The 24460-nt window shown below is 41.2% G+C and overlaps 1 protein-coding gene across 12 annotated transcripts in view; it reads right to left on the bottom strand.

The window, feature by feature from the left end:
- The window catches only part of NCKAP5 (NCK associated protein 5), a 505074-nt gene that overhangs the window by 204214 nt on the left and 276400 nt on the right, over positions 1-24460 (bottom strand). For 11 of the 12 annotated variants that reach the window (XM_057407188.1, XM_057407190.1, XM_057407189.1 and 8 more), the window contains one exon: positions 11682-11815. In XM_057407188.1, coding sequence (XP_057263171.1) covers positions 11682-11815 — 134 coding nt within the window. Of the gene's footprint in view, positions 1-11681; positions 11816-24460 lie in introns of those variants that run through there. The other variant, XM_057407197.1, reaches the window with a different exon arrangement.

Here is a 24460-nt window from a genome sequence, read left to right as displayed (position 1 = left end):
CTGTTTTAAAACAACAGGCTTCCAGCCTGGTGCCGCTGGCAGAATTTGGTTGGTTTTGTTTTTTTTTTAAGTCCATAAAAAATGTTTCTCTAATAGATTAGCAACAAAAGGAGGGCTAAGGAGGATCTCCACCCTTTATTGGATGTGGGGGGAAGCACAGTGACAAAGGATGATGAAAAGGCTGAGATACTTAATGCTGCTTTGCCTCAGTCTTTAATAGCAAGACCAGACGTTCTCTGGGTACGCAGTCCCCTGAGTTGGAACACAGGGGCAGGAGGCAGAATGAAATCCCCATAATCCAAGGGGATCTAGTGCTTCTGATCCCTCAGGTTAAGAAATCAGAAGCACAAGTAGTGTTCTCCTCTATCGTTCCAGTCACAGGGAATGATAAGGAAATAAACAGGAAGAGCCTGCAGATTAATACCTAGCTCCAAGCCTTGTGTCACTGGCAGAATTTGGGGTTCTTTCATCATGGGTCAGTTACACCAGGCCTGCTGGCAACAGACAGGGTATACCTGTATCAACAGTGAACTAAGTATCAAGGAATTTGGTCTTTCACAAAGGCAGGTAATCATGGCAACCTATGAAAAAAAAAGTGAGAGCAGCCTTACAATGCAATCAGGATAGGTTATTTCTGGAAAAATGACTCAGAATTAATCACAGAATCATAGAATCATTAGGGTTGGAAAGGACCTTAAGATCATACAGTTCCAACCCCCCTGCCATGGGCAGGGACACCTTACGCTAAATCATATCACCCAAGGCCTCGTCCAACCTGGTCTTGAACACTGCCAGGCATGGAGCATTCACAACCTCCCTGGGCAAACCATTCCAGTGCCTCACCACCCTAACAGGAAAGAATTTCCTTCTTATATCCAACTTAAACTTCCCCTGTTTTAGTTTTAACCCGTTACCCCTTGTCCTGTTACTACAGTCTCTAATGAAGAGTCCCTCTCCAGCATCCCTATAGGCCCCCTTCAGATACTGGAAAGCTGCTATGAGGTCTCCACGCAGCCTTCTCTTCTCCAGGCTGAACAGCCCCAACTTTTTCAGCCTGCCTTCTTATGGGAGGTGCTCCAGTCCCCTGATAATCCTCGTGGCCCTTCTCTGGACTTGTTCCAACAGATCCATGTCCTTTTTATGTTGAGGACACCAGAACTGCACACAATACCCCAGGTGAGGTCTCACAAGAGCAGAGTAGAGGGGCAGGATCACCTCCTTCGACCTGCTGGTCATGCTCCTTTTGATGCAGCCCAGGATACGGTTGGCTTTCTGGGCTGCAAGCACACACTGAAGCCAGCTCATGTTCATTTTCTCATCAACCAACACCCCCAATTCCTTCTCTGCAGGGCTGCTCTGAATCTCTTCTTTGCCCAACCTGTAGCTGTGCCTGGGATTGTTCTGACCTAGGTGTACGACCTCGCACTTGTCATGGTTAAACTTCATAAGGTTGGCATCAGCCCACCTCACAAGCGTGTCAAGGTCTCTCTGGATGGCATTCCTTCCCTCCAGGGTATCAACCAAACCACACAGCTTGGTGTCATCGGAGAACTTGCTGAGGACACACTCAATCCCACTGTCCATGTCAGCAACGAAGATGTTAAACAAGACTGGTCCCAACACCGATCCTTGAGGGATGCCACTCGTTACTGGTCTCCAGCCGGACATTGAGCCATTGACCACAACTCTTTGTGTGCGAATTAAGTATATAATGTTAAAAGAAAGCATTTAAAAATATTTTCTTTTTAGGCCACAGCTAACTAATATAAAACAGCTTACCTTAAGAGAAAATATAAGCTAAAGGAAAACAAATTCTTTCTTGCACATCTTGGCAGGCCCTTTTTCTGTCCTTCTGCTGTTCCTTAGAATTAAGGTATCTATCATGTCTAGCAAAGGAATCTATTTATTGAATATGTGAAGGAATGCATTGGTTTTGAATAGTCTCTTTACCTCACATGGTATCAAGGAATTGCAGAATAGCATGTGACACATCTATGACTTTCCCACTTAACCAGGTTCAAAAGAAACCAAACTATGGCAATTTCAGTCAGCACTTTAGCTTTGCATGTTCCAATGCAATTTTAAAAATACATCTATAAGAACAGCAAACCAGCAATAAGTAACAGAAATCCTCCTGATAACCACAGGTCTTACTGACCTTGGAAAGATCTTACCATGCATGACTGCACAGCTCTTAGGCAGCAGCTTACTCAGTAACAGAACTTAGAGCTCCTACACTGACACCGTCCTTTCATAAATCTAAACATGCTTTATAACGCTGAATATCTGTACCTAGAAATACCTGCAAAAATGTGCCTAGTATTGTGCAAAATAAAACACACAGAGGTGTGAACTTCAATAGGTAGAGGTTTTCACAGTACATAAACATCAAACATGAACCTCAATCTCTTTAAATAGCAGTAGCAAGGGAGTCTGAAATCTCATCAAAATGAGGTTTTCACTGTCCTCCAACATAAAAGGGTCTTTAAAACGTCTGCACAGGAACCCCTGCTCTTAAGCACAATACTATTTGGTACTTGATTCCAGGAGCTTCCTTCAATATCAGTGGGGTTTTCTCACTTTGGGAATGAAACAGCCATGTAATGAAATAAGGGATACATGCCCCATGCTACCTAATATATATAGAGTCTGCTTGGTCAGGATCATGGTACGAGAGTGCAGGTAATATTCAAACCACCTTTCTGCTACAAAAATTAATGCATGGAGGGGAATATATGCTGCGTGCGCACCTGTGTATGGGCACTGGTAACCTACTGTTAAATTGTGGTGAATAGGCTGATAGATTGTTTTTATGTTAATCGCCATCTTGCATGTTTTGAAAGACAGGGTAAAGCGAAGGATTACACTGTAACCTAACAGTACTTTGGTGCTAATCTATCACGTTATGCAAAGGGAAAAAAAACAGTATATTCTATTAAGTTGTAGTGCTAGCTAGAACAGAGGAAGCAGAGTATCATTTCATGCTCTCTGATAAATCAGTAAAGGCAAAAGATGCAACCTTCCAGAAGTACAAGTGTCATGCATGCTGCCAGCATATAAATAAATACAAACCAAATCCAGGATTTTCTGATCAGAGAGATAGCCGTGTTTTTGGTTTGTGAAAGATAAAAATCATCTATTTCCCTGGACCCCTTGAAAGAAGCTTTCAGCAACTAATAGCTGCCATGAAACACAAACACATGATTTACTAGTCCATCAGGGTACTGAAATAGGTCTGGCTCTTAATGTGGCTTCAGTGCCTGAAGAGTCCACAGAAAATTGGGAACTGCATGTACCTCTACGCACATCTTTAATAATGCCTGAAGCAAAGCAATCCATTGCTCTCTAAACGTGTTACTTAAGTCAATACACGTCATGCAATGTCATCTACTTTAACTTCCGGTACTTGCACGACTTCTGTGTTTTGAGTTTAGGCTGGTTCTTCAGTCCTCTGCAGTCACTCTAACCTCATTGCTTTTGTTCTTTCTCTCTGTAGAAAAATGTGTATTTCAACCTGATGGTTTTTAACATGAGAATAACAATTGTAGTTTTTGAAGAAAACTGAGATATCCCTCATATATATGGACTTTCAAAACCACTGTATTCATACACAGAACAGCAATCAAGCCTGGTATGAAAAATTATAAAATTCCTTTTTTTTTTTTTCTTCCTTTTGATCAAATAACAGGAAACCAGCATGTTTAGTTTAAAGTAGGCCGTGAACTGAGTGGTGCCAAACTCTGCATACAACTTGGGTCAACCTCCTCTTTGGGCTCAATTTCAAGAGTTTACTAAAACCATTCCTTTATTTTCTGCCAGATGAAAACTATTCACACAAAAGCTCCTTGATCTTACTTAAAATAGTGCTTGACAGTTCTGAGCAACACTTAACAGATGAAATATGTACCTGAGTGCCATACATGTCCATAAATAAAAATACTAATATACTCACCCCATCAGTGTTAATCTAAAAGAAACTCCATTCTTTTACTCTGCCAATTTTAATCAAAAGACAAGATCAATACCCTAAGCATTAGGACAAAGCCCTAGTAGAATAGTATTCACACCATGTCCTGAGGCTCAGTGACTCCAGCTAAGAGCTAAGCAGTACTCCAGTGAAAGCACTCTACCCATCACACTGAGAGCAGCAGCTCCAGAGCTGGTGCCTGTGAAGCAGACATCAGTCCCACCCTCTTGTGCCATGCACCACAGAGGCCACACAGCACTCAGACACCCCACACTGGAGCAGAGGGAAAGTGTGAGGAGGAAGAAGTGGTAAAGATGAAGTGTTTTGAACTGAATGCAGCAGCCTGCCCCCAACCCTGCCATCCGCCATGCTGCTCAGGGGAGGACGTAGAAGAGTCGGGAAAGAAGTAATGAAGTTGAGTCTGGGAAGAAGGGAGGGGTGGAAGATGTTACTTGGTTTGGCTTTGTTCTCACTATCCTACCTATTTTTAATTGGTAACACGTTAATCTTCCCCTAGTGGAGTCTGCTATCCCTGTTATGATAATTGGTGAGTGATTCCCCTGTTCTTATCTCCAGCCATGAAGATTTTATCTTATTATTTTCTCTTCCAGCCCTGTCGAGGAGGATGAATGAAAGATTCACTGGGTGGGCACCTGCTAGCCAGCCAAGTCAACCTACCACAACATGTCTAACAGGGGACATCTTGAAGTCAGCAGCAATGGAGGAAGTGTACAAGTGAGATACACATAACACATGAAGCACTTTCAAGTCAGCAAGTTGTGTTTTATGCTTGTTCACTAGTTCTCTTTGTAACATTTTGCACAGTCACATCTAATAAAATCTGCTAGTATCTAAAAAACAGTGCAGGATGACAAGGTCAGTCTTTGATATAAACTGTATCTTTGTAACAATCTGCCTCTGGCAATAACTCTACATACAGGCTATGTAGGGAGGATGATAGGAGATTACTGCAGAACTACATAGAAGAACTGTAGACAGCTCCTTCTATAATGTTCATCTGAGACAAGAAGTGAATTCCCACATAGTACTGTACTCATCCATCAGCTGTGACAGAACCAAAGGAATACCATCAATGGCTGCCAGAAGAGCATTTTAATCTCTCTAGAAACTAGATTAAAATGTTGTAAATGGTTTAAATTGGCAGTCAGTGGACTTAGACAAACTGATCAACCAAAGGGGCTACTGAAGTTTCCTACTGGTTTATACTTTCCAGGCATGGTCTCTGTTGTACACGGATTACCAGTCATGGCAGTAAGGCCAGTGAAATGCAAGCAGGTGGTGACCTCTAGATCAAGCATATGTGATAGCGTTAGAAATTACAATGTTACGATGCAACATCAACACACTGATGCAATGCAAAAAAATCTCAGTATCACAGCTGCTAGGAAAACAGTTATCATTTCCAGTCACCCACTGACAAGCCAGAATGGAGCAAGGGGAATTAACAGCAATTGGAGAACACCTAGGATGTGCTTAAGCCAACAGCCACACAACACTTTCGTGAGAAGAGTTAGCAGATTTGTAGTAGTCATTTTTCCCCTTGTCAGAAGTGACAGGCTTAATCCTACGGTCAATATTAATGTGAAGGGAACGCTGAAATACAATCTAATGAGAATTGCACTCATCCCATTCACAAGGACCCTGGCGGATCAAACAAGGATCATTTCCTACTTTTCCAGTAACATCCATTCTTAAAAGCCCAAGGCAGTTTTCCAGTCACAAACATTGATACCTGTAAACAACATCTTCTTAACTAAAAGAATTTTTAAAATTTACCCAAAAGGGATTTTAAGGTTTGATACTAGTCTCTTCAATTACTGTTTACAGCTATATTTCACAATAGTGTGTTTATTGAACATGTTTCATCTAGACCAAATCGGTAATCAAAATAACTTAAGTAAAGCTACATCTTTTACTGCTTTAACAGTTAATCCGAGGTTGGAACTGTATGCACTACATGCACTCAACAGACAACAACTTCTATTTCTTACTGATGTACAGCAGAGAAATGTAATCAATTCATACTGTGTGTATTAGTGTGCTTTTTAGAGTGATCCTATAAATCACACCTACGGCCTCAGGCAGGGTTGTTACATTTCTGTAATAACAGAAGATGCTGAAAGTAGGAAAAGCACAGCTGAAACCAAGAACCAGGAGGTACATCAGATACAGTGTATTTTTTTTCTCTGATGTCCAAGATAGAAGTTCAAGGAGGAACTAATGTTAAACTGTGATCAAGAAAAAAAATAAACAAAACAACAAACCAAAACACAATAAAACCAACCAAACAAAAAATATAATTTCCTCCAGAGGCAGCAGGCATAATACTAACCTAAATGGTGACCTGCCATGACAGTTGCAACAATCAAAATGGGCAAGTCAGACTGCTTGATACTGTCTTGGAAGAAACTGGGCTGATAAGTATTTATAGGTGTCGTGGTTTAAACCCAGTCAGGTAATTTGTTCGCTCACTTCCCCCCCCTTTCTTGCCCTCCCCCTGCTCTTGGAGGGATGGAGAGGAGAATTGAAAAGAATGCAACTCCCACGGGTTGAGATAAGAACAGTTTAGTAACTAAGGTATAACACAGATCACTACTGCTACCACCAATGATAATAATGATAAAGGAAATAACAAGGGAAGAGAATACAACACCTCACCACCCGCTGACTGATAACTCGCCCCCCTCAGCCCGACCAAGCTCCGACCGATACCTCCTCCAACCCTGCAATCTCCCAGCCCTTCCGGCTAACTCCCAGTTACATCCTGGGCATGACGTGCTGTGGTATGGAATACCTCTTTGGTCAGTTTGGGTCAGGTGTCCTGTCTCTGCTTCCTCCTGGCTTCCCCTCCTCCCTGGCAGAGCATGAGGCTCACAAAGTCCTTGGCCAAACCAAAACATCGCTATCAGCTCTGTTCCCGAGCTGAAAGTCAAAACACTGCACTACACCAGCTACCAAGAAGGAGAAAAATGACTGCTACTGCTGAACCCAGGACATTATCCACCCCTTATTCCATACCATTCACGTCATGCTCAGATCCCACATTTTCAATATACCATCACTCTTATCTCGGTGCACTCTTATCTTAGTGCATGGAGCAGTCCCTATAAAGCTGCTGAGTCCATCTGGTCCATGATGCCAGGCTCCACCTCTTGTAACAGTCTTCCAGAGCAGGAGAGACTGTGTGCAGTGTTCACACTTGTGAATAACCTGGGCAATAGTGTCCATTGCTAAGTCCACCCCTCGATCATGAGTCCATCTCTGTGTTGCATCTCAGCTCTGATGGCCTGAAGTGCCATGGGCCCACCAGGCTTAAAATAATTCACTGTCCCCTTCAGCAGTTTCTGCAGCTTGTTGCTGGGGACTCCATACAGCTGCCTTCCATCTCCGATGCTTCCAAAGCACTGGAGGGGCCCAGTGGACTAGATACTTGCCCATACTGTCCCACACACCCTGCCACTCATGACTGTCCAGCCTTGGGGAAAACCTCTTGGTCCCCCTATACTGTCGTCTAATCCCAGACAAGACCCAAACCTGACTCTGCTTAACTTTTGAGTTCAGACAAAATGGTTGTGGGTAAAACACAGCCTGTGTGTGTGCCAACATGCTGATCCCCATCACAATCAGCAGGCAGGTCCCAAGGATACCCAAAGGCCATTCAAAACCTTCAGAACTCTCAAACGATGCTGCTGTGCTTGTCACTGGGGCTGGTGTAGCTGCTGTGCTTGCCGGCTCTCCCACCACCAGCTTCTCTTTTCCTGAGTCCAGCTCTTCCTCCTCTGCCTTGCTGGGAAATGCTGCGTGGTCTCCTGCATCCTCCTGGGGCTCGGCGGGTGGCTGCCGGGGAATGCTCTCGACCGTCGCGGGGCTCGGCTCCTCCGCGGGGCTCGGCTCTTCCGCGGGGCTCGGCTCCTCCGCCGCCTTATCCCGCTGCTCGGCAGCCGCTTCCTTCTGCTTCTCGACCGCCCCGGCCTCCTCCACCGGCAGCCGTCCCCTGGCGGCCTCCGGCCCCGCTCCCGCCGCCGCTCGGTCCCCGGGGCCTCTCTCCCGGGCCGCTTCAGCAGCCGCCGGCTCCCGGGGCCGCTCCCCCTCAGCTCCCCGCAGCCTCACGAAGATGGAGAGTAGGGCGAGGGCCAGGACGGTGAAGAGCAGCCGGACGGCCAGGTACAAGTCCACGGCCACGTCCGTCCCGCCCTGCTGCTGGAGCCCGCCCGTATTACAAGTCATTGCCATAAAGCACAGTGAGACAAGAACCTTAGCCCAGGCCCCACACCTGATAAACACTAACACAGCAAATACCGGCTCTACGTAAGTTACAACATTCTGAAGCTGTGAGATCAACAAGAACAACTCTGATACCCAATAAATCAGCATTGTGACGAGTGACTATTAATCCAGGGAGATCTGTCGTTATCTCAACCCTTGTGCCCCAGGTTAGGTGCCAAAAAGAACTGTTGTGGTTTAAACCCAGTCAGGCAGCTCGTTCACTCACTCCCCTCCTTCTTTCCCGCCCCCTACTCCCAGAGGGATGGAGAGGAGAATCAAAAAGAATGCAACTCCCACGGGTTGAAATAAGAACAGTTTAGTAACTAAGGTCTAACACACATCACTACTGCTACCACCAATAATAATAATGATAAAGGAAATAACAAGGGAAGAGAATACAACACCTCAGCACCAGCTGACCGATAACTCGCCCCCCTCAGCCCGACCAAGCTCTGACCGATACCTCCTCCAACCCTGCAGTCTCCCAGCCCTTCCGGCTAACTCCCAGTTACATCCTGGGCATGACGTGCTGTGGTATGGAATACCTCTTTGGTCAGTTTGGGTCAGGTGTCCTGTCTCTGCTTCCTCCTGGCTTCCCCTCCCCCTGGCAGAGCATGAGGCTCACAAAGTCCTTGGCCAAACCAAAACATCCTTGTTATCAGCTCTGTTCCCGAGCTGAAAGTCAAAACACTGCACTACACCAGCTACCAAGAAGGAGAAAAATGACTGCTACTGCTGAACCCAGGACAATAGGGTTAGTCTCCATGTGTTTGAGCGACATTCACCTACAAATGGCTGTGAAAAAAGGGCCTTACAGAATTTAACAGTACACCTGCAGCAAAGCAACAGATCTCAGAGGCTTTGAGAAAGAAAACATCAAGGATTTCAACTCAAGGTGAGATTATACAAAGGCAATCCAAAAGTAACTGCATCCAACTTCAGTGTAAAACTGTAGCTTTACCAGTAAATGGTTTTCCTGAAGAAGACCACACCTTAGATATATTCACATCCAATAAAATTAGAAAACAAATTTAAAACTACATGGATACACCACTGTACAATTCTGGAAAATAAATTTGTTTTTTAAAATCTTTCTCCTTCTATAGCAACTGTCACATATTTACCAAACTAACCACTGTGTCACTTTAAGGCTCTGGAAGATTTTTACAGATGTTATGAAAGAAAACTTTGATTTATTTCAGACTCCAAGACTGGAATATTGCTTACTCAGTAAGAACAGAAATGTCAATCAGTAAATAAACCCTTGCCTTCTGAAGTCCTCAATCTCAAAACTATATGCTTATATGACAGATTAAAGTTTTCATACAATTTCAGATAGAAATAGGCAGCTTTCCTCCCTGATTGCAAAGGTCAGCTTACAGCTTTCCACAAACTATTATGTTTCATTCTTTCAAAGATGCAAAGAAAATATTCTGAGATGCAAAGAAACATCATCCAAATCACAGTTTAACCTACTGCTCTGCTTGCATATGTAGGAATGTCTATGGAAATCCACTCAGTTCAGGAACTACATGCATTTAGAAGATTCATCCTGTAACACTCTTACTTTAGTCTACCCACACCTGAAAGCCAGAACACTTGGGATCAAAGTACATCCTCTTTGTTTGATTTTAACATCTCCTTCCACCAAGATATCTCTTGTCCCAGGTAGTTGGTCTCAAATTGAGAAAAAAGTCTCAAAACCTCCAAATAATACAGAATCTCTAAGCAACACAAGATTATCCAGTTGCCAGTTTCATTACTTGCTCAAGCAGGGTAAAACTCATTTAGTAAGAAAGTCTGTGTAAACAAATATCTTAATATTCTACTAAACATAAGAAAAAATAACCTCTAATATTCATTGTAACAAACATAAGGTTTTAAAAGCAAATGAAGTATTTAAGTGATACCTTCTCTTCCTTGCATTTGGCCTACACTAAAATAAAATCATAGCCCAATGAAGCCAATGGCAGTTTTCATCCCTGGCAATAACAGGGCCAACCAAAGTGCTATTAATGAAAAGTGGTATTTAAGTTTGCCTTCAAAAGGTATACCTAACGTAAAGGCAGACTTAAAAAGAACATAATACTGATTTAGACAGCATTCACCTTTATCTAAATCAGAGGTACAAAAACAAAGAGACAAACAACTTTAATCCCAAGCTTGCATCCCTCTCCTTCATTACAGATCAGAGCAAGTTAAACTAAAAATAGTAATGGAAGAAAAAGAATGGATTAATTTGAAGATAGCGGACTTCAGGGATCCTAACTAATAAAATAATTATTATTTCCAGAAACACTGTAGAAGTGAATTGGACTACTGCAATTTCACAGGAGTAATGAAAGTTTAACCTGAAAAGATCTAAATGTGCAACAGTTTAAATTTTACCAAATTACAGGTACTCTACTCTGGAGACTGGCTTCCCCTCACCCCTTCTTTTTTTTAATCATGGCTCCATCATCTTCAAAGTTTATTTCAAAGGCTTCCAGTTAGTGTAACTATAATACTGTTCTAAAATCAGCACCTCAGGAAATTATTCCATAAACAAAGATTAATATATAATAGAGCAAGATATTCTAACCAAGAATACTCAGAGTGGATTTATTTTCTGTGTATTACTCAGGGAGTCTCATCAGAATAAGCAAAAATTGAAACCAAAGATCGTAAGACAAGAACAGCAGAAAACTAAGAAAGAAATATCCTTAGCATTTTTAGTGGAAGAATTTTAGTCTTATCTGAACACTTTGATTGTTTTTTAATATCTGAAGAGCATTAATGGAATTTTTCCAAAAACAATGTAACAGATCAGAACAAATTTTATTATTGCTATTAATGGCTTTTGCAGTGTTGCCTAGTAACCCAGTTTCAGACCCGAGGAGCAGCAAGGCAGACACTGAGGAAAAAAGCCCACAAAGTATGTCCAGCACAGAAAACCCAAAAACCCCAACAAAAATAACAAAAGCAAAAAACCCACCCCACAGTTGTTTTCACCATATTAAACTAAACTTTAACTTTTCAAAGATTCTGGGGCCTAAATGAATCAGTTAATCCGTTATTCAGATTGATCCAACCTATTATTGCTGCTTAACAGAAACAACCAACCAAACATTGACTTAGCAATGACATTCGCTTTTTGAGAAGTGACAACCTGTCCTTAAAAAATTATTGGGAATTCTAACAAAAATTTAACAAAAAAGCAAAATCTCTAGAAATGAAAATTTTCACCATTACATAGAATGATGTTATAAACCTTGTAAGTTTTACAGGATGCGGACAATCATTTAGCCAAAAGCCTGCCATGTTTACAGAATTTCAAAGGGAGAAAAGTTTTTGCTTTAGTTTCATTCTATCAACAGGTTTGATCAATCTTTTTGCACCAAAGTATGTTCCTCCAGTATTTTGAACATAATTTACTTATGTAACATACCTTGAAAACTGTTCTTGCAGCCCACGCATCTGAGCTCTGCTGCGTTCTGACTCCAGGGTCACCTCCTGCAATCTTTTTTCACTCTCAAGTCTTAAATGTCTTTCTTCCTCCAACTCATGTATCAGCTTCTCACGCTGAAAGACCATAAAAACATTATTTATTAATTGTACACATAAAACACACTTTTAGCAAAAATTTCAGATCTAATTTGGAAAAAATCACTGAACAATCAAAATAATTACCCTAACTCCCCAATCCCATCATTTTTTGTGTAGCAGTGTTTCACAGAATGACAAGCTAGAGATGGAAAGCCTTTCAGAATATCCCCATCACGCTGAGATACTCTTACTTGGCTCAGACTCACTGAAATAAGTATATTTAAAAATAAACTCCCACCCTCTCCTGCAAAGCCCTTTATCTTCCACTCAAAATAAATATTAAACATGGTATTTGAGATCTGTGATCTGACTTGCTTGAATGCAGACATGGGAAGCATGAAACAAGCCAAAGAGGACAACCTGTTACCCCCCCTTAACGTTTCTAGCTCACAAGCAGAGAAGGACCTGACTCTGAAGCCACAGGTTTTCTTGGTTTGGCTGACAGGAGAATCCCTATCAGAATCCATTCAAACCTATTTACTGAAATACTATGAAAAATAGTCTTTAAAAACTGAGTACCAACCAAACAAATATGAGAGAAATAAAAATGCCATTAATTTTACTAATAGTTCTCAAAAGCAAATTAGTATACGGTTTTTGCTAATTCTTAGAACATCGGACCAAAACACCCAATCTACAATATACAACACATCTGCACAAATCACATGTCACAACTAAATGCAATTTAAGAAGAGGAGGAGAATGAACTGAAAAGTTATAAAAAATGCTACTGTGCCCTGGGTTCAGCAGTAGCAGTCATTTTTCTCCTTCTTAGTAGCTGGTGCAGTGCTGTGTTTTTGACTTTCTGCCTGGGAACAGTGCTGATAACACCGATGGTTTTAGTTACTGCTCAAATGTTTAGTCTGAGCAAGGACTTTCTGAGCCTCATGCTCTGTCAGGGAGGAGGGGAAGCCGGGATGAAGCAGGCAGGACACCTAACCCAAACTAGCCAAAGAGGTATTTCCATACCACAGCACGTCATGCCCAGGGATGTAAACTGAGAGCTACCCAGAAGGGCTAGTGCATTGCTGGGTTGAGTTAGGTATTGGTCCCTGAGATGTTATATTCTCTTCCCTTGTTATTCCCCTTATCATTATTATTATTGGTGGTAGCAGCAGTGGTTTGTGTTATACCTTAGTTACTGGACAGTGGAGAGGCTCCCATGTCAATTGTCTAAGAAAAGGTTAAGTAACTGTAAAGCTACAGTGGGTTAGTGGGTTCAACACCCATATGATTTGAAAAATCTGTGCCCATGGCGCAGTACGATTTGTAGCCTGTCAGACAGTCTGATGTAGTTCCACTGCTGACCCAAATTTTCATGACACACCTGCAAAAATTCATCTCAAAATTATACATACAGTTTCATTAGAAAACAACAAAGGTATCTTAGTGTTAAGCCATTAAATGGGGGAGACAGATCATTTGTACATGTCTCACCACTATAAATCTTACTGGATAATAATTTACAATAGCGGTAACCAAGGGACCAAAAATATGAACATTACCAAGTGGAAAAAGGATTCTAGAGACAGTGATAAATAAGCAGACGCCACAAAGGAAGGCTGCAAAGGCTTAAATGAAATATATATATATGCTTGTGAAAAAAATAGGGCAAATGACTCAGAGAGCAGAGGGCTTCTGTCTAGTTGGTCATATGTAATATCTGGAAAACAGCAAAACAAGAAACAGGTTACTAGAAAATAAACGTATTGTTCTAACTAAATTACCTAATTACTGTCCTTGCTGTTACATAACCATGTTCTGCCAGGTGATTGGTTTCTGCCACATGAACAAGAGCAGAGTGCTTAGCACCCAGCAGAAGATGCACAGTAGACATACAAAGTACGGCTCATGAAGGGTAACTTGGGATAATGATACACAAAGAATATTCAAAGCAGTATTTCTCCAGCTTAGATCCCATCAACACTAGCTTCAAAATTATACTGTTCCTGAGGCCCTTGCTGAATACAGTTGGCATCTTCTGTTACAGAAGCATTTCACTGCTGCTAAAGAGACTAGAGCTTCCAAAGTCAGAGTAGCAGGCAAAATTACATAAAATAAAAATATAGTTACCACCCAGGGCTTAAGACAAGCTTTCAGAAGATAATGACGTCTACAGAAATTGGGTTTAAAACCGAATATGTAACTGTCCCTATGGAAACTGATAAGCCACACTGGAGGAAATTCAGGTACTGCTATGAACCCCTGAGTGCCCAAGTTGACTCAAAGCACCAGGCTGTGCCTGAGCTACCTGATGCAGTAACAGCTAATGATAATGAACTGAAGACTAGAGTGCCATTACCTCCACAACGATCTTACTCTGATTCAGCACCTCTATATGTCTGCTACACTGACAATGCTCTGGTCCTCAAATAACCCTTCTTTCTACATTAAGTACAAAGCCAGATCTCCATGGAGGGGAGAGACAAAACATGACACTTCAGAGCAGACATGAGTATCCAGTCCTCCATCTCACTGACAGGATATTTTGCAGGTTGCACAAAGCTCCACCAATTCTCCTGAAGAACAAATGTGCTGTATCTACATGCATGGCCATGGTGCTGCTAATCACAAAACCACATTTTCTAGTAGAGCACTGAATATAAAGCAGAGATTCACAAATCCAAACTGTCTCCTACAAGAGCTGCATAAGCTATTTTCAGGTTTCATTTACCTCTTGCTGCTAGGTCAGAGAATGCTGTTGCTAACCATTTACTCCTTCCATTCATGAGGGGATGTCTATATTACTGCCATACACAAAAAGATCTGCATAGCCACATGGGGGGGGGGGGGGGGGGTTTTTTTTTGGTTTTGTTTTTGTTTTTTTAAGAAGGACAGACCTAGGAATTACCTTAAGAAAAGTAACTGTAACCCGTCAATAAACTCACATTTCAAGAACAATAGCACTACTAGAATGAAATGTCTAAACATTAGGAACTTCTGGAATTCGTTAAATGTCCAGTTCCACCTCATGGGCAAGCACTATGACACAGTATTATATATGTGCACAGTATTAAATAAGTGCACAGTATTATGTATGTGCACATATCGTTGCTGTACAAAAGCTATGCTCCCTTTCAGGATAAGAGATGAACAATGAACAAGTCAAAAGGCTATGAGACCAGAAACGAAAGCACTAACCTACAGCCCTGAAATTCTGGGTTCTCTTCCAGTAATGAAAAATTTCCTGTATGAATGGAAAGAAGACTGCCCATGAGACAGCTGTACAGCAATAACACCACCAGCCTTCAGTTTGTGCTTCTCACAAGAAATTGTTGGCAAGTTTGAGGCACTTCTGCCATTTCTTGCAGGCAGAAAGAAGATCTGCTTTCAGCCAGATCACAGACATTAAATACAGGGTGGAGGGAAAGAAGCAAGAGACCACCCACCCACACTCAGCAAGTTTTCAGACTCCAGGACACAAAACTCTCATGTATACTACACACAGAAGGTCTCCCAGCAGTAGTGATCGTATCTACAAGAGAAGATAACTAAATTTTTATTCAAAGCCAGAAAAGCCGTAATGAAGTGTCAGAAGAGAGAAGTGAGCCTAATGTACAGAAAGGCCAGGATTAAACAGAGAGGTTTTGGGTTGTTTGGGGTTTTTTTATCTCCTGGAAGCAGATAGCATACTGCTGAATTCTTCAGAAATTCTGCATTGTCAACCCCCTTTACAACCTCCTCTGTGCTAACCCCATTTTATTCCTGTGCAAAATAAAGATGTGTGCGAGGACATGAACTAGCCAGAAACAGTTCAAGGTTTTACAGTGAACATAAGCTTACTGGAAAGAGAGACTATTAGCATGCCATGTGAAGAAAAGGTTAAATAAAAAAAGAAAGTATGTGAAATGCATCAGCATGTTTTAACACCAGAAAAATCACTGCCATCTTCCAATGAAGTTCCCACTTGCCAATTCCTCTTTAATTGTAGCTCCTTCTCTACATGAGCTCTGCTCAAACTATTTTTCCATGCTTCCTCTCCCTGCCTTCTGCAGCACAGCTATAACCTTCTCCTCTTACAAGTATAACCCTTACTTCACCCTTGCTTCCCTTTGTCAGCCTCTCCAGATAGCCTGACTTCCATCACATCACCCTGTCAAATTTCTGATAACTTTTCAAATATGCAAAAATTTTGTGTGAACAAACTAGAATGAAAGACAGGGTTAACAAACTCCACCAATACTTTTGTGCAAGTACTGGAATATTTTAACACTTGAACAAATACTGTTTGCAATTACTTCTTCATGAACATTTCAGCAATCAAGTTTCACTAGCTGCTCATTATGTTCATGAGCCAGCGTTTGCACTTCAACGAGTTCCTTTTTGTGTAGCTGTAGAAACGTTCATGTCAAAATGTTTCATTTCTCATCTAGTCAGGGACATGTACCACACACTAACTCGTCTCCTCAAAGTTAAGGAAGGAATCCAATTTGAGGTATTCATGATCAAAACAAAATGCATGAAAACTATTTATGGCTAGACTGAAAATAGTGCATATATTTAACAGAAAATTCTAACTGCTCCTCAGCACTCCATGAAGAGGCCAAGAGACAATGCTTATTTTCAGAGTTACTCATTAATAGCCATGCTCTCAGTCTAAGGACTGACCCAGAGCAGCCATGTGACAAGTGTCTCCTAAGAAGTGCTCAACTATTTTTGTCTCCTTTAATTCCCTTTGGATGTCGCAAACGTCAGCACCTGGTTCTTTCACTTCTACCACACTGCAAGTGTCCCCTCTCAAGTGACCCCTAACACTGTGACAGCCACCAGAAAAGGCAGAAGTGACAAAACATGAAAGTGGATGTGGTGGGCAGCAGCCACAGGAGGCGGAGGGCAGTGCGTGGTGCAATAGGCCCATCATTGCTGGCCAGTTTGACACCTAGCATGCAGAGTGAACACGCAGCACCTTAAGGTTTTGAACAGAAAGGCTGTCTTCTTACCTCTTTTTCCTTTCTGAGCTATTTTCCTGTCAACTTTAAAATTAGACACAGATGACACTCAAGCCTTCCAAGTCAGGGACGTGCAGTTTAACTCCTTTACCTGTCATCGCAAATAAAATCAGCAGATGTCTCGTTTGAACGACGCGACCAACTCTGTGACAAAACCTTCTCAGAGAAGTACTTGGGGACTTCTCTCCATAAGGGCCAAGCATTCAACTAACACAAGCAGATTTCTTACTTCAAAACCCTCTAGTCCCACCCCACCCTTTTTGCTGGTCCTGCTTCTCTCCCCTCCTCAGTGCTGATGATCTTGTGTCCTCCATGTTAAAGCTGCTTAACTGACAGCTCATTCCTCCTTCCTTTCCACCTAAAACCATTTTCCACTGCCGCCCCCCCCAACCATGTGCCACCCTAATAATCTTACTTAATGTCAGTGGATCGGATGTGTCTGCGACCATGTGTTGGTAGTGGAAGGCTGTGGGAGCTCCTCTGTGAGGAGAAGCCAGGGCTGCCTTGTGCTGGACACAGCCGGTTCCAGCCAGTTACAGCTGGCTGAGTCATGGCCTCACCGCAGGGCACAGCTGAGCCCACCACTGATGCTGGTGGCACCTCTGGGAAATGTATTTAATAAAGAGCAAAACTCCTTGTTGAGGAGTGAGGTAAATAGTGTGAGAAATAGCCCAGTGAGGGCCCAGGCCTGGGAAGGAGGTGCTCCCGGAGCTGGGGTGGGTATTTACCTGCAGCCCATGGAGGGAACACATGGGACATCTCCTGAAGGATTGCAGGCTGTGAAGAGCCCGTGCTGGAGCTGGGGAAACCCGTGAGGAGGAAGGTCCAGCAGCGAGGGACTGTCACGGACCTCATCCTCATTCCCCTGCGCCACTCAGCAGGGGAAGCTGGGGAATCAAACTCTGCAAACTACACTTTGGAAAGTGCTGTTCTAAATTTGTCTTTGTTTTACATTATCCAAATCTATTTTAATTGGTAATAAATTAAATTAATCTTCCCTCAGCTGCCTGTTTTGCCTGTAAGGGTAAATGTTTTCATCTTCACCCATGAGCTTTTTCACCTTATTTTCTCCCTCAGTCCTCTTGAGGAGGAGGAGCAAAAGAGCAGATAGGTGGGTGCCCAGCAGTCAACGCACCACACCAGAGTGTTTTAGCCTTTTAATTTACCGTTCACATAAAAATCATACTATTCCTTTGATCAATAATGTTATCTGTATGTTAAACAAAAATGTGGCTGTGCATCAACATTTCAACTATAGATAGCTGCAAGTGAAAAAGTAAAGAGATTTAGTATACACATGGCATGCATGCCATAGGGGGTGCTGCTCTATCATAAGGGAGCCAGCCCAACAGCTGCATAGGAACTGGTGCCTCCTTTTTCAGTTTAGCTTACGTTTGAGTCTTATGAAAAGCAATTCTTAAGAACAGCTAGGTATAACTAGGATGATTAGTTCAAATATCAAAAATGTATTCTTGAAGATGTTCTTTGCTTCCCCGGTGCATCATGAGAAGGGTTTTACTATGGCACTACTAATTATGCTCACTTGAGAGCACTATTTTGCAAAAAAAGTCTAGTTGAGAATATTTAACATGGGCTTAATGTTGCTCAAAATCAGGCTAATAAGCTTCACATTTTTTTAACAACTATTTTAAAGCATTTGCTAAAGAGGGTCACAATTTCTGTGTAATTAATATTGATTTCAAACAGATACTTTGCAATGAATTTAAATTATGGGAAAAATACTTTTTTTTTTTGTTTGAAGCACCATTAAGTCATTGCTGACCTGAGTATTTATATGCTTATTTTTAATGCATTTTCTAACACTATGTGTCTGATAGCATACCGTAAAACTCATATTTAACAGAATCATCACCTATTCTGTAACACAAGATCCTATAAGCCAGAGAGAATCAACTGGCCACAAAAGCAGACAAAACCAGCACCACCAAAGTAGACAACAATTGCAACAGAATTGAGGAAATAAACAGCAACTACTAGAAGTATGTTAAAATCAGTTTCCCAAGCAAATCAATGCCCAATACTGTTATGAATAAATATGCATATTCAACGTACTCAAACCCACTATTTTATCACCTCTGTATGCCACTTTTGAAAGACTGCTGCAGGCCGGAGCCACAAAGCAGCCTGGGATAAGGGATGAGAGAGGGATGGTGAAACAATTCTAATTTTCAAGAATTAATTATGAAATATTAATTAAATAGAAACTGTAATTTGCAACTTGATGTCCCAGTTGGTTACTTTAACAAAGTAACTAATTTTTTCTGATGCAATGAATATTTAATTCCCCCAACATAATACATGTTGATCAAATGGTATTTGTTCAAGTGCCACATAATACATCCAAGCCTCAGTTGCCCACAACCTAAGCTGTTGGTTAAAGAGAAGTACAAGAGTTACAGATATTTTATAAGAGTTCATGTCTGGGTCCTGCAAAAAAAAAGGTCAAGGAGTCCAAAGTGGTTTGCCCTCATCTGTCTTATGCACAAGGCAGGTGAGGTCTCTTGATGTGGTCACCTCCAGAGGCAAAGGGACCTGCTTGATGCCCTGCTGCAAAGCCCAGGGCTACCACACAAGGCAGGACCTCCCCCTTCAAATTCCCCTTGTGCAACCTGGGGACCAGCAGACAGGAGACTACAGCCCTCTCTGTCTAATCGTATTTCACTCACAGATGACAGAAATGTGATTACAAGAACAGAGAGCAGATATCATTTTTTATTTCATCATAAATTGCACCAGGTACTGTATTTTTGTTCAAATTCAAATGAGTCAAACTTCAGAGTGTCCTTTGTTTGCTCCTCATCGATCCCTGTTAAACCAAATGTTTCTCATTCTGTAATCAATACTGCTCTGCAAAAATAAACCAAGGCACTGACAAACAACTTTGCAGAACACTGCAGCATTCCTTGTGGTGGACTCTGACAGCATGAAAAAACACTACTCCAAAGAGTGGGGGAAAAAAAGAAGTGCATTGCTTATTGTGCTTATTACAATTTTTGCAGGCTGCTTACACCTGAATCATTTTACTGTAACAAGACTTTATTAAATTAGCCAGCTATTGAAACTAGAGCTTTCCAACAGTGGCAGTTAATATGCCTTTGTCCCTTGCTACTGTTTCCAGCTATACTGGGAATACTGACAAATACCATTAAACACAGATATCCCAGGGATAAAGTTATAGGTGTATTTAAAGCACAGAGAAACATTAAGGTACAAACAGTAATAACTTAAGCACTTGGAGGGTTCATGGAAGGAGAGGTACCTATATTTCTGTATCTTCAAAATAAAGAAGGGTGAAGTTGTGTGGCTGCTTTGTAATCAAAATGAATTACCCTTTCACCTGATACAGATTTGTACTACAAAGGCTAAGGAAGACAATTCCTTAACTTACATAAGGCCTCTACTTTTTCCCCCAATTATTTTATGATGTAATCATTTTCCTAAAGTTATTCCTGCTAAAGCTCTGCAACTTCAAGATATAAATAGCATAAAAAGCAGTATCCTAATTTTAGGCTGGTATCTTCTAGCTTTTTCATTTCAGTAAGAAAAAACTATGTATTTTTAGAACAGGATCCTGCTTCCAAAATGACAGACTACCCGAACAAACCAGTAAAGCCTGACACTAACTAATTTGTACTAGCCTTTTCTAAAACTGCTTTGAAAACAGCTAAAGTAAATATTTTTAGGAAAATAATTTATTTTCCACTATGAATTTTTTCACATGTCAATACATCTTTCTCTTTGGCTTCATATCACACTAGCACATGTATCCTGTGCCTGTCAGATGCAAACTTCAAGCTTTGCTTGGCTCTGAGATGAACAGCAAAATAGGAAAGGGTTATTACTATTAGTGATATTTTAGTGACAGTAGTTTACACACTTCATATTCTTGGGTGATAACACTGCTCCAGAGTAATTCAAGTAAATTAGAAACTCCTTCTTGATGGAGTTACTCCTCATGAATAAAATAAGATGCTAGCTTTCATTGTGCACTAGCTCAAAATTGCCACCATGTGGAAGGACAGCAACTTAATTTAGCATTATTTATACTGCACTGATATAGTTTTAATTGCATCTGTACGACAGAATAACTGCTGTGCAGAAGCTCCTTTATCATTACAAGCCTACAATTAATCTGAATTAGGCAGGCTATTACACGAGCAGTACTGTATATATAGTTGGAGTTGTGACAACATTTATTTCACGGGGGAAAAAAATAATTAAATAATTCATAAACCCTTTCAGCACAGAGCTAGGTAGCTAGCACCATCCCTCCCATCGCTTTCAATAGCTATGGTGTATGCCCGCCCTCTGAAAGGGAGCTCTGACTGCCCAACAGATCTTTAATTCTGTGAAACACACCATGACAGGCCACACAAAATTGGAGATACCTTTAAAAAACACCCAACAATATAGTAACAACAAAAAAATCCCACTCGGAGTCTTCCAGAAACAAGTAAGTGGAAGTGGACCTCTTAGCACCCTTCCTGGAGGCACACTGATAGATCCAGTGGTTACACACAGTCTGTGACAGTGAAATGCGTACTTTATGCAAATGAAACATTCGCACCCCCAGCTCCTTAAAGGACATCTCTGCATCGTATTTTCAATGTTGAATGAAGACAAGCAATGCATATTTTGGTAATTCTCTCTCCCTAATAAAACAATTGCTATTCAGACAAATGCACAATTGACAGCCCAATTTCAAAGACTTGTATTGATCTGCAGTTCTTAGCAGAGGTAATATTTCCATTTTATTCACTATTTCCTTCTAAGCGGAGGGGTCTAGAAAGAATACTCTTAGTGAATTTGAAAGCCCCAAATAGGCAGATCATGGACTTCTAAAAATTATTAATCTTAAAATGATAACACTTCTAAAAAATGAACTTGCAAATGCAGTTGAGTTTCTAATAGATTCTACAGACAGTAATTAATCTCATTTCTCTAAATTAAGCATAATGAAATGTTTTTCAAGATTAAATAACAACTTGTAAACAATATTACAAGAAACATAATTCATATGAATACCTAGTATTCAGAAGTGTGGGGAGAAAAACTCAATACCAAAAAGAGAAACAGCGGGATTAACAATAAATATAATGTAAACCAAAATTAAATTCCCTGAAATATCTTACATTGTAATGGCTAATTATAATTCTAAGCCCTTTTTACACATTTTATTTTTTTTTAAGATGTGTAACCACGCATAAAGGTGTTTGGTTTTTACCCCAGGAATATACAGTCTTAGCAGAAACAAAGCTTTATAACCAATGTCACTTGTTTACAATGAGTTTTTATTAATTCAGTTGCAAACAAGCAAAAATCCCCAGTCTGTGCTAGTTTATGTTTCCCACTTGTTTGATTCAAGAAAATGTATAATAATGGTGTTTGAACCATAAACAGCACAGAAGAGTGTGTGTACACAACAGCTTGCGGGAGCCAACCTACATGGGCCAGCAAAGCATCGTTTGATTTACCTACAGTTTTCTGTCAGATCTGCAATTCCTGAACACCTCCTAAAGGGGTACCAGTGTAGCAATGTATGAAACATGTACGAAACACAGATGGTAAGGCTGACTGGCAAAACAAAAGTTCCCAGTTACAGAAACACAACTCAGGTTTTACAGTTTCATCAGAACAAAACTACATCTCCGAATAAATAAAACTGACACCAAAACATTAGATAGTAACACAGTTACAGCCTGCAAGTACTTAGGTATTCTCCAAGAGCCACATTCACAGAGTTGAATGCTTTGCTGACGATAGACTGCAAGTCTCTTGTCATTCTCTAGTCAATTTATTTAAATAAAACAGGGCATGGGACTGAACTCCCCACTCACACAACAAAGACTAGGAATAAATGAACCCAGGTGATTTAGAAAAGGGTCCAGGTTCAAGAAAGTGCTCTTCCCCATAGGGTCATTGCCTATATTTAGTAATCAGAAACTCCTTCTCAGATCAAAAGAAAAGTCTTGCAGTGAGGGCCAGAAGATTTGCCTGAAGTACTCTCAAGTGCATTACATGTTCTTTGGACTTTTTGTGACCTACAGCAACGCTTTCAAAACAATCATATACTGTATTGGTGCATGAGATGTGCTGTAGGCAATACGATTTAGGGTGGGTTCCACATTTGCACTTGCTGAGATTACATTTAATTTTTTATATATCGTGGGTTTATTTTATAGTTGAACAACAGACATCTGCTGTCAGTTTGGATGAAGTTTCAGCATAGGAAAAGACTTGAGAGAGGAAAGAGAGACCTTAAGCTCTGTAAACCAGTGTAGTCCCACAACTGATACACTTTCAAAATGCAAGAAAGATTTTTCAAAGGGGGTTTTAAAAGGCAGGCAGTTTCCAGATCTTGTCTGCATTGTTTGGAGAGTCTATAAAAGATAATCACATGAACTATGACAGCCAGTGCTCAGTTCGGACTCAGAAGGTTTATTCAAGTTCATTTTAAGCAGGTAATAATATTTTGATAAGCCACTATGTAAACATTACTGGAAAACAGTATTTGTGGCATACTTGCAAAGGGCTATGAAGTCTAGCCTGAGTGGGGTGGAAAGAAACCATGAATTTGTAGTCATGCTGGACTTTGATTTCTGAAACATTGATGCCTATCCATTTAAGGGGACTTCCTACAGTGGAATGGTGCCCCACCTGCAACACAACAGTCTGTAGAAAACGTAGAAGACAACAGGTAAAAAGACAATTAAGGGCAACAGGTCACTCAAGCTACACTGTTTATATCTGGTATTGATTTTGACTTATGGAATTCATATAAAGCAATACACTATCTGCAGCATTTCCTCCTATGCTCTCTAAAGTGTTCAGTGAAGGGACACTGTCCCAGAGCACAAGTAACAAGGAGGGCCCAGCCACCAAGTTTCTTCCAGATCCCACCGCAATAGTAGAAGAGGTCACTGCCTCAGTCTGATCACCCCTCATCACTAGCTGGAGGTCACCAGCCTTTCAAGTCAGCAGAGAATTGCTTAAGGCTCAGGATGGGGTATAAGGCAAAGGACTTAACTGAACTCACCAGCAGACCCAGACGTGCTTTGAAGTAACTTTGCAGGCTGTGCAATGATGGAGCACTGGCATAATCCCCACCCACTCTGCTGAGGTAACAGTAACCCCCAGCAGGGAGACAGTAACATCTTAAATGACTCCTGCTTATCTGCCGTGCCGGTGTGCCTGCATGCAAAGAGAATGGGTTTTCTCCTCTGTAACTGACCAACATGTTCTTTAGATGATATAAATGGTTTCCTTTCTAAAGAACTGAATGCTCACAGAACAAATGGGCATGCGGCTGAATAAAGCGTTTCCCGGTTGGATCTGTTATTAGCAAGATACGAGTTACGCAGCAGGATACACATAGGATAAGCATTAGAAAAAAACCTACTCTTCTAAGAATTTTATTTGGCTTTAATGGATCAGTCAGTGGAATTCCACTTTGCTGCCCAGGGAGCTCTGGGATTTACTCACAAACTAGGAGCAGCACATGTTCTTTGTCCTGATGCTGGGGAGAATTAGGGCTTCTTCACTTTCTGGACTTCTCAAGAATATATTTGTATTTTCTGCTAATAAATAGGATATTAAGAAGTTAAACAGATGTAAAGCTAAAGAAAAATTGGAAGGATGGGAGGAGCAGAAC

The sequence above is a fragment of the Pezoporus wallicus genome, unplaced genomic scaffold, assembly GCF_028554395.1.
Source record: "Pezoporus wallicus isolate ANWC-B61680 ecotype Strahan unplaced genomic scaffold, APGP_CSIRO_Pwel_v1 contig_4166, whole genome shotgun sequence".
In the NCBI taxonomy this organism is placed as follows: Eukaryota; Metazoa; Chordata; class Aves; order Psittaciformes; family Psittacidae; genus Pezoporus; species Pezoporus wallicus.
Note: the sequence above shows the minus strand (reverse complement) of the source record. Positions and strands in the feature narration are given on the sequence as shown.